A 15,798-nucleotide genomic window follows, 5' to 3' on the forward strand; every position below is an offset into this window, starting at 1 on the left:
TATTTGGTGACTGGGACCTGACACCTAAGTACAAGCTAAAAGGAGCAATTTCTCTGTTTGCTGAGAAGTGTTTCAAAAGAAGGCAGCCAAGTCTGGCTCTGCTCAGGTGTAGGTTTATGTAACAGTCGGGTGTTTATGGATTGTGTCTGCAGGTTTGTACTGATGGTAAAAAAAATGACTCTTCAAATAAGTGGGCGTTGCAGTGAGTCTGAGGTGACGGGGAAGGGGCTTGGTGGATGGAGAACTGAGGACAGTGAAGGTTCTTTTTGACCTTTGAGAGGCCTTGAACCTAATGGACTGTAAGTCATGGAGTCTCATCAATCCCACAACCATCTATTCACCCAATGGCTTTATGGACAAAGCCAGTGTCTCCCAGTTGGTTCACCCTTGAGATATGGGGTGCTTAGGGGCAGCCCTTTCACATCATAGCTTTTCTGTAGCCACGGTCTCCCAAGAGGTCAAGCTGATGCAGAGCAGGAGGAAAAACTCGGGCTTCTCAGGCTGAAACGTGACCTACAGCAGAAACAGGGGCCTGGAAGCACTGGACAGGGAGAGGACACTAGGCATCAGGTGGCTGCTCCAGTCCCTCAGGTGTCTCTGTGGCACATCCTCTTCAGTCTCTGACTCGAAGTTGCTGGGCGAGTAGATGGTGTGGGATGGATGAGACGTCATGACTTCCAGTCCGTAGGAGAGCTGTGCCCTCCCCTCAGAGGACGTGCTTCCCCAGCCTCCAGCCGCAGCCAGGGCTTCACCCTGATAAACCCTCCCCACCCCAGACCACAGCCACTGGGTGTGGAAATGTCCTTGTCCCAGTGGTTTAGGAGTGGATCCCAACACGTTTCCTTTCTACTCTCCCAACTTCCAACCAGCAGTCACCACCTCCCTTCTGAGAGGGAGCATTGCCATTACCAGCCTCGTCACTCTGCCCCGGGGGTGGCATCTGAAAACAAGTGTTGCCATTACTGGAAAGTCTACGCAATATGAAGACAGTCTTAAATGATATAAATTCAAAGCTCAGATTAACTATGTGACTCTGAGCAAATTGCTTAACCTCTCTGATCTGTTTCCTTGTACATCTACAAAAAAAAGAAGACAGTATCTACCTACTAGAAAGGTTGATGTGAGAATTCAATAGGATAAGAGTCCACAAAACACCTAGCACTCTCTGTGGCCCTGGAAAGGTTCCGCGAACAGCTGTTGCTGATTCTTTCACGTTGTAGGCTATTCCCACCACAGTCCCTCGGAGAGCCCCTGCCTCCTCTCTGCTCTGGAGCACGGCCCCCGGGGGGAGCCGGCCTGCAGCAGGCGGTGTGCTCTGTAGGAAAGCATGGTGCCCTCTCTATACTATGTGGCGATGGGGACAGGGCCTACTTCACAAAATGCAGCTACACCCACACCCGAAGTGGCCCTGAACTAAGCACACAGAGCATACGGAGAGGAGGTGCGGCTCTCAGTCTGCTCCTGGGAGGAGCTCAAGCTCAGACCGCTGAGCCACAACTCACCTCACTGTGGAGTCCGAGGAGCCGGTCACAATGACACGTTCATCGTACTGCAGACACAGGACAGAGCCCGTGTGCCCCGTCAACACTTTCAAACATTCCAGGCTGGTTTTGTCCCAAATCTATTGAGATAAGATCAGATCAGTGTTTCTGTCTCACCTTATTTCTTGAATCATAAAATAAAACAAACCTGTTACAGCAAATAAGGGAGTTAACCATCAAACAGGGGGGACATGCAGGAGGGAAAGAGGCAGCACTGAGTCACTTCCCTGGGTCGGGGGCTGCCGTGAACTAGCAGCAGAGGCCGTTAAAATTTGAGCTAAACCCTTCTTTCTAGACAGAGGACTGGGGAAGGGATCCCTGGGGCCAAAGCATGTGTGGAGGCCCCATTTCCCCTCTTCTCACGTGGCTTCGCTTCAAGAACAGGCCCCAGTCATGAAGACGCACCACAGAGCAGTGGCACAGGTAACTAAAATTCCAAGAGAAACCCCATTTTCTAGCCAGAGTAAAAGGGAAAAAAGGATCCCCGTGGGCAGAAGAGATAGGGAAATCCAACAGAGAAAAGATCTGGAAAGAAAGGGCCCTTTAATCCACCACGCATGATGGAGCTGTGCATACACAGGACAGACTGCACAGCACAGCAAGGCTGCGGGAAGTGAACTGATACGAAGCTGCTGCTGAAGTCTCAGACCAAGCTCTGGGTAGTGCAAGCCCAAGACAGACCCCAGTGGTAAGTGATAAAGGCTTTGAGAAGCAGAGAAGATATTTGAATCCTTCCCAACCTTCTAACTCCCTCTCTGCTGAAGTCACAACGAAATTCAGTTCGTGTTCTGAGGCTGACGAGGTTAACCACCTGCTTCAAACACGCGCAGACATTTTCTCCAGAGGCTTGTAACAGGCTGCAAAGTCTTCACAATGTAACACCCATACTGTCCAAGCTACAATCCAAAATTAGTATCTTGCAAACACCAAGAAAAGTGATGGATTCTCAGGGGAAGAGACAACCACAAACAACAGGCTGGAGATCACCCAGATGTCACGGCCAGCAAGAAAAGTGATGGATTCTCAGGGGAAGAGACAATCAACCCCAAACAACAGGCTGGAGATCACCCAGATGTCACGGCCAAGACTTCCAAGCAGCTACTGGAACTCTTCTCATGAGGCACAGTAACATGTTCGATGTGAATGACAAGAGAGAGGCTCTCAGCAAAGAAACAGAAACTACTGGTGAAGAAAAGATATTTGAAAAGGCAAGAGCCAAAAACTTCTGAAATTTGGTGACTGAAATATATAAATTTACAGATTCAAAAAGCTCAGTGGAAGACTTCTTAGCACGATTCATAAGAGAAAAAAATTGATAAAACTGGATTTCATCAAAATTAAAACCTACCATTAAGAAAATGAAAAGATAAGTCCCTGATTGTAAGAAAATATTTGCAAAATATATCTGACAAAGGACTTGCATGCAGAATATGTAAAGAACTCTCAAAACTCAATATGAAATCAAAAAACCCATTTAAAAGAGAGAGAAAAGATCTGAACAGAAACTTTACCAATGAAGAGATGGATGGCAAACAAGCACCAATAAGCGAGAAGACGCTCATTCTCATCAGCCACGGGGCAAGTAAAATGAGGCCGACACACACCTATGAGAAGGGCTAATGTCAGAAAGTGAGACTGCCAAGCGCTGACAGGAGGCAGAGCAAAGGAGCTCTCCCACATCGCCGCCTGGAACGTGCGATGGCTTTGCTGCTTTGGAAACCCGCTCAGCAGCTCCTGAGCAAGTAAAACATCACACTTAGCATCTGAGTCAGCAATCTTACTCCTAGGATTTTCCTCAAATGAAGTGAAAACTTACGCTCTCACAAACTTACCTGCATGTTTACGGTGACTTTACTCATAACTGTGAGAAACGAGACACACAAATGCCCTTCAGCAGGTACATGGATAAGCTCACTGTGATGCACCCACAAAATGGAGCCCCACCCGCAATGACAAGCAACCAACCATCGCTAATGCAGCCACACAGACGGAACTCCAATGCACTATGCCAAGTGTAAGAAGCCACACTCAAAAGGTTACACTCTGTAGTCCACTTAGAGGATATTCCTGAAAAGGCAAAATTACAGGGACGGAAACACCAACGGTGGCCAGTGCCTAGGGCAGTGGTCGGCAAACTCATTAGTCAACAGAGCCAAATATCAACAGTACAACGATTGAAATTTCTTTTGAGAGCCAAATTTTTTAAACTTAAACTATATAGGTAGGTACATTGTTATTAACTTAATTAGGGTACTCCCAAGGCTTAGGAAGAGCCACACTCAAGGGGCCAAAGAGCCGCATGTGGCTCTCGAGCCGCAGTTTGACGACCACGGGCCTAGGGGAAGAATGGGAAGAGTCGGACACAAAGGGGCAGGACAAGGGAACATCTGGGGAGGATGAAACTGTTCTGGATCTTGCGTATTGTTGTGGTGACACAATTACTTCTGCTGTCAAACAGCTTCACACCAAAACATACAGCTTTACACCAAAACAAGTGCATTTTCCTGTAGATAAATTAGAACTAAAAACAACATCCAACAACCCTGCAGTGTTTCCTTCAATGAGAAAATAAGCTATAAACAATGTAAAACAAAAGCTGTCAGATCAGCCGCCCAACATTAAACACAGCTATAATCCAGTTTATCTACTGAAAGGCAATCTAAATTGCTCTATCATTCTTCTGTGTCATCATCTGAGCCTTTCTCAGAAGTCATAAAAGGTAATGACTGATTTCCAGGCAAATTAGCAACACTTTCGCTAGCACACCAAGTCATCAAGAGCCCTGTACTACCGAGGTATTTTTCCCAGGTGCCCTAATACAGAATATAGAACATACATGTGCTTAGAGAAGGGTAGGAAGTGAGAGAACCCAGGGGTCTAGTATGAGTGCAGGAAAATGCTCTGCTTCTAGTTCTCTAGAACCATAGTCTGGAATAAATGAAGAGATTGTCACTTCTAGTGTCTAACGTGTAATCACAATTCTAAAGATAATGCATACAAAATAGTTATTCACCTTAATAGAATTGTCTCGTAGCCCACTGATAATCTTTTCATCATCGTACTGTAAACAGTAGACACCTTTACTATTTTCAGAGCGGCACTGAATCCTCTGCAAGTTGTGTCGTCCACACCGCCAGTTAGATTCTATAGTCTGGGGGAGAAAGGAGGCAACAAATGAGTTTTTGTGAATCAACTATTCTATTAGGCTTCCGGCTCTGGCATTGCTTCCAGAAACGGCATACCACCGCTACCCATCTTGGTTTGCGTAACTGTCTGTGGATAGGAATCATGTTCTTTTCCAAGTAAGACATTAGCCCAACAATGTTTTTTCTCAAATGTTCCCTGCCCTTCTGGCAACTATCACAGGATTTCCAATGAGTTTGGGTTGGATTTTAAAAAAAAGAAAAAGGCCTAGACAGAACTCGGAATGTTTCAAGAATGCCATTTGCATCCAAAACATACAAATAAATAGTAACCCATTGGGTCCCTCTCTAATACCAATTAAAATATTTGGCGGAAGACCCCAACAATATTAAGCTTATACTGAGAAATCTGTGTATCCATCCAAAGCATCGTCTTGATCATTGAGAAAAGATATTGAAAGCTACTACAGGCCAACTATTATCGAGAAAATTTATGTTTTCCATTTTTAATCTTCCTCCAGACTGAAGCTCCTTCAAACAAGAACGGCACATTGCAGCCCTGAGCTCTCATCTTTCATCATTCACGCCACACTTACCAACATGCCAGTGTATTCCAGGTACTAGCTGTGCTAGGCCCTAGGCACTAAATGATCAACAGGAAGCACTCTGCTTTCAAGAGCGGCACCGCGCCAGGACCTGGGCACAGGATCTGGAACTGGGTATACTCCAAACATGTTTATTTGGTTAAATGATCCACGAATTGGCCTTGGAAGGAAATTCTTATTATTTCCCTTTTTTAAACAAGGAAGGAGTTTAATTTGCTTGAGCCCATAAAACTAGTAATGGGATGAGCTGGAAATCACACCCATTCTTCCTGACTCTGAGTCCATGCTTTTCCCACTAAGATATGCAGCCCTGGCCGGTGTGGCTCAGTGGTTATAGTGTCAGCCTGCAGACCGAAGGATCATGGGTTCGATTCCTGGTCAAGGGCACATACCTCAGTTGCAGGTTCCCCAGCCCCAGTAGGAGTGCATGCGGGAGGCAACCAATCCTGAGCCGGCAGCATCACCTCTAGTGAGTTTGTAAAGTGTCAGACATAAGAGCACATGCCCAAACCAAACTTCTGCCACTGCTATCAAGGTAGACAACAGTTCTGTCTGTGTAAGCAACCTTTTAAAAAAGGGGTCCAGAATATAAAGAATTTCTTACCCTGAACTCAGTGCTTGGAATCGTTTAGAGAAATCGTGTCTTTTCAGATGTGACTGAGCCACCTCGGCATGCTAAAGCAGACCAGGAAAATGCTGACTAGGAGGCAGGTGTACTGGCAACAAGCCTTATTCATGGCCAGTGACTCTCAGCAGTGGTTACCGTGTTCAGGCTACACCCCATGGGCTCAGAGCTGTGGCAGAATACATTACTCCATATGAACCCAAGTATTCCAGAGATGAATATGTAACATCTCTCTCTCTCTCTCTCTCTCTCTCTCTCTCTCTCTCTCACACACACACACACACACACACACACACACCCCAGGTGTTATTTTAAAAATTCATATAGCTGTTCTTAGTTCAAAATATACACAATTTTTAAAATATTATTGAATCAATAAGTAGCTTTGTTGCTCTATATTTCAATGAATGAAAAAGCACATTTACCATCACATTTTGGAAATGTTTGGAAAACATTTTTTTTAAAAAGGGAGCGGGGGGGCTCCTCAAACCAAAAAGAATTTCCTGCATGTTACGTTCTCCTTTTACTCTATAATGTTTTCTAAAACTGGGTGACTTGGTTATAATCTTTGTACCTAAAGCCACACAACAGAGAGGAGCTGGGGTGAGGCTATGCGGTCAGCCTACGCCTGGACAGAGCACACCCGACAGGAGAGGCTGGGCCACGTTCTCTATCTCCGATCCTCAGACAAGAGGCAGACGCCAGGCCTCTCGAAAGCTCACGTTCTAAGTCGAATGGAAGTCAGAAAATGGCTCTGCTGCTCAATGCTTGGGAAGAGCCTCATTTTCTAATCCACAATCTGAATTTTAAGAGGAAAAGTCTGCCAAATATTCTTGATGGATCATTTTAGGAAGCCCCACTTCGAGCTGTTTCCAAAATTATTAGGTTTCTTAATCCCCAAACAAGTGTTTGTTTCAAAATGCCAGGAGAGCGACACAAAAGCGGCCCAGGGAGTGGACTGCCCTGCTGCACGCCACCCTGGTTCTAATTCTGCTTCCCAGGCCCGAGGCCACCCACAGAAGCAGGCAGACATCCTGCTGACTGTGCCGGCCCAAAATACTGCCTGCCACTTATTTGACGACCTCAACTCTTACTAGAATGCTTGTAAGCCAGGTCTTTTTAGAAAAACTAGACCCTTAGAAACAGAAGGCAGCTATTGCGGTAGAAAATACCTAGGTCAATTAGCAGCTTAGGCAAATGGCTTGGGCTGTCTGAGCTGCAGTCTGCTCCTCTGTAAAAAAGGGGAAAATAATATCTACTTCCCCAAACTGCTGAGAGGATCAGCTGAGATGACACGGGTCGGGGTTCGTCACAGTGACCCTCTTCCTCGTCTGCGCAGAACACGGGCCAAGAGGAGTAGGCTCTGACCCAAAAAAATCTCCCCACCCAACTGCCAGGATTGGTGGTCTCAGTCTAGGCTGCTAGTTAATCCTGATAACCCTGAGCCCCCCTCCCCGCCAACCGCACCCAGGAAGGGAGCTCCGCCTTCTAACGCAATTCAACTCTTCTCCGTTTCAGCAGCAGGCATACAGGACACACAGGTGCACCTCTTCATTACGCAGATACCTGCCATGTCACTTGGACATCATGTGGTGTGGCTACTGTAAAGGAATATTTCGTATTTCTGAGAACTTGTAAAATCCCCTTACCCTGTGCAAATTTTCAAAATACTGGGAAAGTAGCCATGATACACAGAGTATACAGCGGCATTTAAATTGGCAATAGAGTGAAAACAGATGTCTGAGTATGGAGGGATAACATTATTTTTAGAAGCCTAAACACAACTGGGTGGGTGGGCAAGTTTCAGCATTCTCTGGTCAGGACAATGTTAATATCAAGTTTGCAAACCACAAAAAAGCTCCCCACTTTCCCTGAATAAAATGCGGTTTATTAAAAGGTGCGACACGACACACCATCATTTCACCCGTGGGCTGTTCCAAGGAGAGCGCTTCAAAGGCCTTACCCCAGCGAGGAAAGAGGGAAAGGCATGTACATGAAAGGGCTGCCTCTACTCGGAGATGCAGGAGACACATCCCAGTTCAGGACACCAAAATGTGACGACTAGAACAAGGCCAGCTGATCCCATCCACTCACGCCCCTTTCAAGAGACAGTCAAGGACACGGAGCACTCACACAACTAGAGGAAGACGAGTTCACCCTGAAGTCTGTAGGTATCTAACAACATACATCTTTCTCCTTCACTTCTTGAGTTTTCCAGTTTGAAATGACAACACTAAGCCCACTTCTCCTAATAACTAGGTAGCAAGTTCTAAAATTTCTCTTAGTCTCAGTTTCCCCTTATTACAGACGGGGATATGTACCTTGTAGAAATTAAATGCAATAACCTACGTAAGTCACACAACATAGTTCACAGGACACGGCAAGGGCTCAATCAAAAAAGGGACGTGTAACTAGTATATTCTGCTTATGGAGGTTTCATATTAACCATATGGGCAGGAGCCAAGCCTGTGAGTCTCTCATTTGTTTGGTCCATGGATCACGGACAAAATTCTCAGCCTGTGTGTCCACCCAGAACAGAATTAAATATACTCCCAAAGGAGAGGTAAAAAACTCTATTGTGATGGGGTTAGTACAGAAAGCTGTATGAAATGCAGACTATATGGTTGGTCACAGCTACTCACTACTTTCAGGTATTGTGCAGTGTTAAATGCTTAACAAAGGCTCTAGCACAAGTATTATTTTTATTATTATTACTATTAGTGATATACCAGTATAAAACATTGTCCCTTACACTAAGAGATCTAGCCCACAAAAATCTGGAGGAGACCCTTGTGGCCAACCAGTGGATTTTTCCAAACCACACTTTAAGAACCACTGGGCAGACCACCATGATGTAGAGGTTTTGTGTCAAATAGGGTTTTCCCCCATAGCTCTATTTTCCCTCACATCTGCCTCCTCTACTAAATAATATAAAAAAATATTATTTCAGCCCGAGGAAATGGATATGCTAGGTGGTGTCACATACTGTCACGCCACAGAATATCAAGTTCATACTGTCAATTACAACAGTACTCATGGGGGGTAAATAAAATAACCCGTGTCACCAAATCTTCAACCTGATCATAGCTCTTCCAAAATTCCTACTTATCAATGATTGACCTTAAACATCATGCTTCTCATAATAAAGGATTTACTAAATTATTCAAGGAAATTTAGAACTACTTTGTAAAGAATAATTGGGCCCTAGCTGGTTTGGCTCAGTGAACAGAGCATTGGCCTGCGGACTGAAGAGTCCCAGGTTCGATTCTAGTCAGGGGCCCATGCCTGGGTTGCAGGCTCAATCCCTTGTAGGGAGCATGCAGGAGGCAGCTGATCAACAATTCTCTCTCATCATTGATGTTTCTATCTCTCCCACTCCCTTTCTCTCTGAAATCAATAAAAATATATTTAAAAAATAAAGAAAGAAACAATAATTGGGAAGGGACAAAAAGTAATATAGTTCCTAAGATGTTTGAAAAAGCATTGTCTTAGCATAACTATCTAAGGGTAAGAGACAGCCCCTCTCCCTTGAACACACACCAACCTAAGATTCAAGTTAACACTGTCTTAGCTCCTAACACTGTAGGGGCAATTTATTCTAAGTTCTGTCAATGGATCAATTAATTCCTAAACACTTTGACTGTCCAGCAGCAGTTTGAAATTATTTAAGCCTCCCTAAAAGGTTACTTTATAGCTCATTTTAGGGAGCAAGACAAGGGTTTGTCTTGCTCAAGGGTTTGTGCTTTAAATAATGACATTCCAGTCACATTCAGATTTACCATTAACTGAATGATTCCATTAGTTCACATCTGCCTCAAAAAGGGGGGAAAAAAACCTCCAAAAAAGCACATGTTTCTCCATTAATGAATTTTGGCACAATAACTTTTATGTCTATCACCTGGGGGAGAGGATTACTTCACGTTTGGGAAACCGAGTATAACTTTATGGGTGATACAGCACTGCCCAGAGAAGGCTAAGGTTTTCTGCCAAGGAGGAAATAGTGAAGTAACCAGGACCTGCCAAGAACACATGTGAAAGAGTTAATGAGAAATGCCTGTGCGTGTCTTTCCTGGTTCAAGGAAAAGGGCTAAATAATAAAACTGAACCAATTAGAACACATGACCAATATCAAACGCCTCCAGTGGTGCTCGTCAAGTTTACAGAGTTTTACTGGGCTGGTGAAGTCCCACTCACATCCCAATGGTCCAGCAGCATAATCTGCTCTATAAAACTCACTTAATTGTTGCTCACAATCATCTCTGAGTCCTTTTTATGAAAAAATATGGGAAATTTACAGAGGAAACTGAGACTGCGCCCTCTCTAGTTCTCGAGATGTGGCTCAAAAATATGAAACTGCTTGCCTAAAACTCTGGGCCTTGGTTTTGGAAATTTTATCAAATTAGAATGAAAAATTGACTTTGGATTATGGTTTTAATGGTGGCAGCCCTGCAGAAGCGTTTCAAGGCTGAGAAAAGTCAGATCTTTTTTACAAGAAGACGTGACATGTTCTGAAGAAAGCTACAGACTCTACAGTGAGTGTGACACATTTGCTCTAAGAGTTCAACTTAAAAAAAATTACTTGTCCCATGATTTTAGATCAACAGAACACTAAGACAACATAAAAAGTTGAGAACAAGACACAGCGAGCCCATAAAAAAAAGATAAACCATAAAGTTACCTCTATATCCTGGATAATCTTTGGGTATAATGACCTATAAAATGAATTGGGAGGGCCATCTGTGGGTCTGTTTTTAAACAGGTACTGATCCCTGGCAAATAAAAACAAACAGATGTTACATTTTTGCACATAAGAGGGTGAATTTTATTTAAACGTGGTGCTTACAGAGATGCTGTATCATTCAAGTCTTTTGACACGCATTGAGCTTTAACAGTTCGAAAGCAGGATTTCTGAGTCTGAATGTGTGAAACACAAGTCTACTTCGATTTACAGCTCTCTAACATGATCCTGCACTTTTAGTTCCTGAATAGCCAACGCACAATAATCTAGCCTTTCTTTCTATAGTTTAACAAAAAGTGCTAATGTCGCTTTGTGAAAAACCTAACTTGGTACACATCAAACTTCCTCCCATAAAGAAAACACAGCCTTAACCCTCGCTCACACCACTGCCACCCATCGTGCATCTGTAGCTCTTTCTCTGTGCTCACTAGGCCAGGCGCCTGACGAGTACTAGGAGACAGAGATATATTTCAGTTAATTTCTCTTAAAAAAAAAAAAAAAAAGCCTGCCTGCTGTGCTTCCCATTATTTTTCATCTGGAACAATAACCAACAGCAAGATGGCATTATTCGATTTTCTCATATTTCCTTTCTTCTTATCTATCTCTTGGTAATGGTATTATCACTTAAGAAAAATGTGAAAGGAAAAGCATACATACAAGCTTTGAAAAGCCAAATCACTCAAACAATACAAACTTCCTACCAGTTAATAAATACAGAGCAAATGCACATCTCAGCAGGAAAAATTCTAACGGCTTTAACTCCCCCACCCAACTCCTGACCACGCGTCTTTTCGCGCTTGTTTAAAATAGGCCGATGCATTGGGCAAGTATAACTGCTTTCTTGAGTCATCAAAGTGACCCCAGGTCCGAGACACCTTTTTCCAGGGAACAAGCGACCCCAGTACTCACCACCCTCTTCTTTCGGAAAGTCCCTTCCACAGGGGGTCCGTGCGCACCATTCGCTCAATCAGCTTCTTCCACAGCATTCCTTCGGAGATCACGCGCTGCCATTCCTTACAGACCAGCTCTGCCGCACACAGAGACCTGGCATCCAGGTAGGAAAGAATGTTTTCTGCTATGTGATCTAAGCCTTGCTCTACAAAACAGAAAAGGCAATGAAGAGATGGGAAGGGAAATGGAAATGGACCGTCCTTCCGTAAGGATGAGAGGAACAGAAACCCTGAACCAGATCGCACGCTTGAGTAACAATGGCAGTTCTGCAGGTACACATGTGCACACGAACAGACACACTTCTTTTTGGTTCTGATTTTTTTTAAGATAAAGCAATTCAGGGCAACAGTCACTATGTGTAAAAGCTGAGCCTGGACCATTCTCTGTCTGTCAGATAATATGACAAAATACTTTGACATAACTGAAATTTTAAAATCACGATGGGATGATGACTCTCCAAACTTTACAGATGAGGCACAGAGAGGGAAAGACTCAAGGTTTCACAACCACACAGGAGTAGAGCCAAGACTGGAACGCGGAGCTCTTTCCCCAAAGCTTGTGGTCTTGCCCCTCTGATCTATTCTCTTGTAACCTCCATCCTATTAATCCGCAATTATGTGAATCCCTTGGAGCTAAGGAGACAAAAAGTAAAATGCTGACAGCTTAAGAAGCTTAAAGTCGGTTGTACTTAGATGTATTTTTGTCAATAATTTCTTCATCTCCTTCTGGTGGAGGTAAAATTCTCAAAAGAGCCACATGTCTACAAATTCTAGAATCTTAAGAGGTTTATCCAATACAATGCAAGGGTCCTCTTAAAGACAACCAAGAAGAGTGGGTGTTCCACACTAGATCTGCATGATGGGCAAACATAGTAAGTCTTTACCTCAAGTGGGTGGGTGACCATGTTAAATGGGTCAGAACCAAGGACAGCACCCATAAGTCTACCTATTTCCCTCCAGGCTGTCCTTGACCCAGTTGTAAATTATCACAAGGTACCCACAGTGAGACAATATAACCTCCTGGATGTACTACTGTCCAGTCCACATCTCTCTATTTAGTCTCCAGGGATATTTGGAGAAACTCTGCCCCATGACGACACTACCACCTCTACATCATTTTTCTGCACTACTTACTAGTCTGGTAAAACCTTATCAAAAAGGAAATGGGTGACTTTGGTATGGTTACCCTGTATTCCCTTGCTGATGCTTACCACATAAAGTTGGGATTGCATTTTTTGTTTACAAGTTGGCACTAGCTGCTTTGTGTCCTGTTTTAACATATATAACAACTAGAGGCCCGGTGCACAAGATTCGTGCATGGGGGGTTGGGGGGGAATCCCTCATCCCGGCCTATGCCCTCTCAAAGTCCAGGACCCTTTGGGGGATGTCCAACTGCTGGCTTAGGCCCGATCCCTCCAGGGGACATCAGTCAGACATCTTTCTCACAGTCTGGGACCCCTTACTCCTTACCACCTACCTGCAGCAGAGGCGGGAGAGGCTCCCGCCACCGCCACTGTGCTCGCCAGCCATGAGCCTGCGCCCTCTGTGGGAGCACACTGACCACCAGGGGGCAGCTCCTGTATTGAGCGTCTGCACCCTGGTGGTCAGTGTGCATCATAGTGACCAGTCATTCTGCCATTCGATTGATTTGCATATTATGCTTTTACTAGAGGCCCGATGCACGAAAATAGTGCAAGGGGCTCGGCCCCCACCGCCGCGGGTGCCTCGGTCCCTGCCACCACGGCTTCGTCCAGAAGGTTGTCCGGTCTAATTAGCATATTAAGCTTTTATTATTATAGATTATATAGGATACCAAGTTCATTTCAGAAATATTATAAACATTTAAATCTCTAAATCCCACCTCTCAGAGACAACAGTTTTTAACATTCTGTGTACATCCTTCTAGGCTTACACAAACCTACAGTCTCCTCAGTGCTAATTAACATTTGTTAATCCATTTAAGAATTCTGCCTGAGTATAACAGCAAATTTATCTGTCCATATCCCCCAAATACACCTTCTCCAGTTCTTAAAACCAGGCAATCTGCACATCAATCATGTCAGGGTACAGCCATGCAGGATTGCCAATCACAGCTGACAGCTGGAAAGGGCACCGCTCTGCCAGGAGCTCGCCAGTGGTTCTCCCTGTCCTACCATTCTGAGAGCCAAACTCCAGGCTCTGCCACTCTCCTGACGAGCAATGACTTATCTTTGGTCGACTTGTTTATAGGAGCCGTGTGTTTCCTAAGTATCTTCCTAGCTTTCTTGGACTACAATTTTTCTATCCTTTCTGGTTTTAAATCCATTATTCTTAGTGGGGAAGAAAAAAAGATAAGTGAAAATATGCTGTATTTTTACTACACAATCTATCCCAAGGAGACAGACAGTCCCTTCATTCTTCATACTGATGCTCCAAATACTTAATTTTGTTTGTTCCAATTCTCCCAGATTACTTAACCATTTTGGACAATTTTACATTATTCAGCGTTTTTGCCTTCTTGATACCATTCGCAAAGGTTCTGGCTACTTTTTTTGTGACCGTGTCCCTTTTTTCCATCTTTCTGACCACATCTATAATAATAAAAGGGTGATATGCTAATTAGACCAAACGTCATTGTCATTCTGGACAAAGCCGGGGCCAGAGCAAAGCCCGGGTCCCGGGTGCCGGCCGGTGGTGGCCAGAGGAAAGCAGCCTGGGTCACAGGCGCCTGCCAGCGGCAGCCAGAGTGAAGCCCGGGTCCCAGGTCCTGGGTGCCAGAGGGAAGCCGGTGCCGGCAGCCAGGAGAAGGAAGGCCTACTCTTGCACAAATTTTCGTGCATCAGGCCTCTAGCTTGTTTATAATCAGGGACATAAATCCACGGGTAATCACATGGGCTTCTCCTTGTGCCTCTTCACTTCTAGGACTGACAAAGTATTCATCAGAATCTCTTAGCCGGCTTTAACCGTATTTCCTTTTAGGATCTTGACCCATGGGCTAATAAACTTAGGTTGAGAAGGCTAATAAGAGGTTATTAAGGAGCCAGATACAGAACAGGTACTCAGTAAGTGTCAGACTGTATTCCTCCTCTCGTCCCCAAGTCCCCAAAGGCTTATGAGGCTGATATTGTTGGTCAAGGCAGCTAAGCAGTGTTCCCTTCCTTGTTATTTTCTGAGAGAAAATATTACACATCCCCTCCAGCAAAGTGCTAAGCCCCCTCTAATATCCTGGCCACCCCCAGCAGCCACACAGACCTTGTCACTTTCTGGGTCCAGCCTAGTCAGGTGAGGAAGGCGGTCCGTGTGCCTGGAGGTGTTAAACGAAGCATTCTCTGACCCGCTGTCTGCCTCTCCTTCACCCTATCCCGCTGAGACTTCCCATCTCCCACCACCACCCCCTTCCCGAGGCAACAACACATTCAGGCCCCAGAAAGTGAGGCCAGAGCGCTGCGCTCACAAAGCTGAAGAAGTGCTGCTGTGGCTAATTATAGGCACCAGATGAAGGTCTGGAAAAATTTCAACAATAAATTAAAACAATTAAAAGGCACAAATTTCAAAGCTCAATATATAAATAACACTGTATCAAAATGAAACTCAAATGTGAAATGTCAGTTCAATGCCCTTGACTACAGCCAGTTCTAACACAGCTGCTTAGATCATACAATTACAGAAACTTTTATTATTTTAGAAACGTATTTCAAAGAACAGCTGCAAAGAAGCTTGGTCCCCACCCACCCCTGCTGTCCCTTCCCCCTTCCCAATCACAGATCTTCGTCCTTGTGAAATCTGAAGTTATAAACCAAAACAAAAAAAACAATGCAACTGCTAACAGCAGTCCGTCACTGGGAGCCTTTAACCTGGAATATAGTGACCTAAGGATCCAGGCAGAAATGAAGAGAAATTATGCTCAGGTCACAAAGTCCAACGTTCTGTTGTTTCAACAAAGTGCCACACACACCTACCTATATGATGTCAGGATGAATCAATACGGAAATTAGTGGGTGAATAATTAAAACTTCCTGGCAATAAATCTTATTACCAGAGAAGCAGGTGTTTCCTGTCTCTGGGCTTTTTCTTTTTCTGTTTTTTTCAAGCTGCCATCCTCAGAATACCCACCAGATGCCAGGCATATTATATACATTCTTTCATCTTCACAATATCCCATAAAGTATTATTGTTATTATTATTACTAGAGGCCTGGTGCATGATCGGGGCAGGGT

The 15,798-nt window shown here is 44.4% G+C and overlaps 1 protein-coding gene across 2 annotated transcripts in view; it reads right to left on the reverse strand.

Moving 5' to 3' along the window:
- FBXW11 (F-box and WD repeat domain containing 11) overlaps positions 1–15,798 on the reverse strand; it is a 39,179-nt gene that overhangs the window by 13,665 nt on the left and 9,716 nt on the right. For both annotated transcript variants that reach the window (XM_014550360.1, XM_014550361.1), the window contains 4 exons: positions 11,562–11,748; positions 10,593–10,683; positions 4,555–4,692; positions 1,503–1,621 (listed from right to left, as the gene is read on the reverse strand). In XM_014550360.1, the coding sequence (XP_014405846.1) occupies positions 1,503–1,621; positions 4,555–4,692; positions 10,593–10,683; positions 11,562–11,748 (535 nt within the window). The remainder of the gene's footprint in view (positions 1–1,502; positions 1,622–4,554; positions 4,693–10,592; positions 10,684–11,561; positions 11,749–15,798) is intronic.

Source organism: Myotis brandtii, unplaced genomic scaffold (genome assembly GCF_000412655.1).
Source record: "Myotis brandtii unplaced genomic scaffold, ASM41265v1 scaffold6, whole genome shotgun sequence".
Lineage (NCBI taxonomy): Eukaryota > Metazoa > Chordata > Mammalia > Chiroptera > Vespertilionidae > Myotis > Myotis brandtii.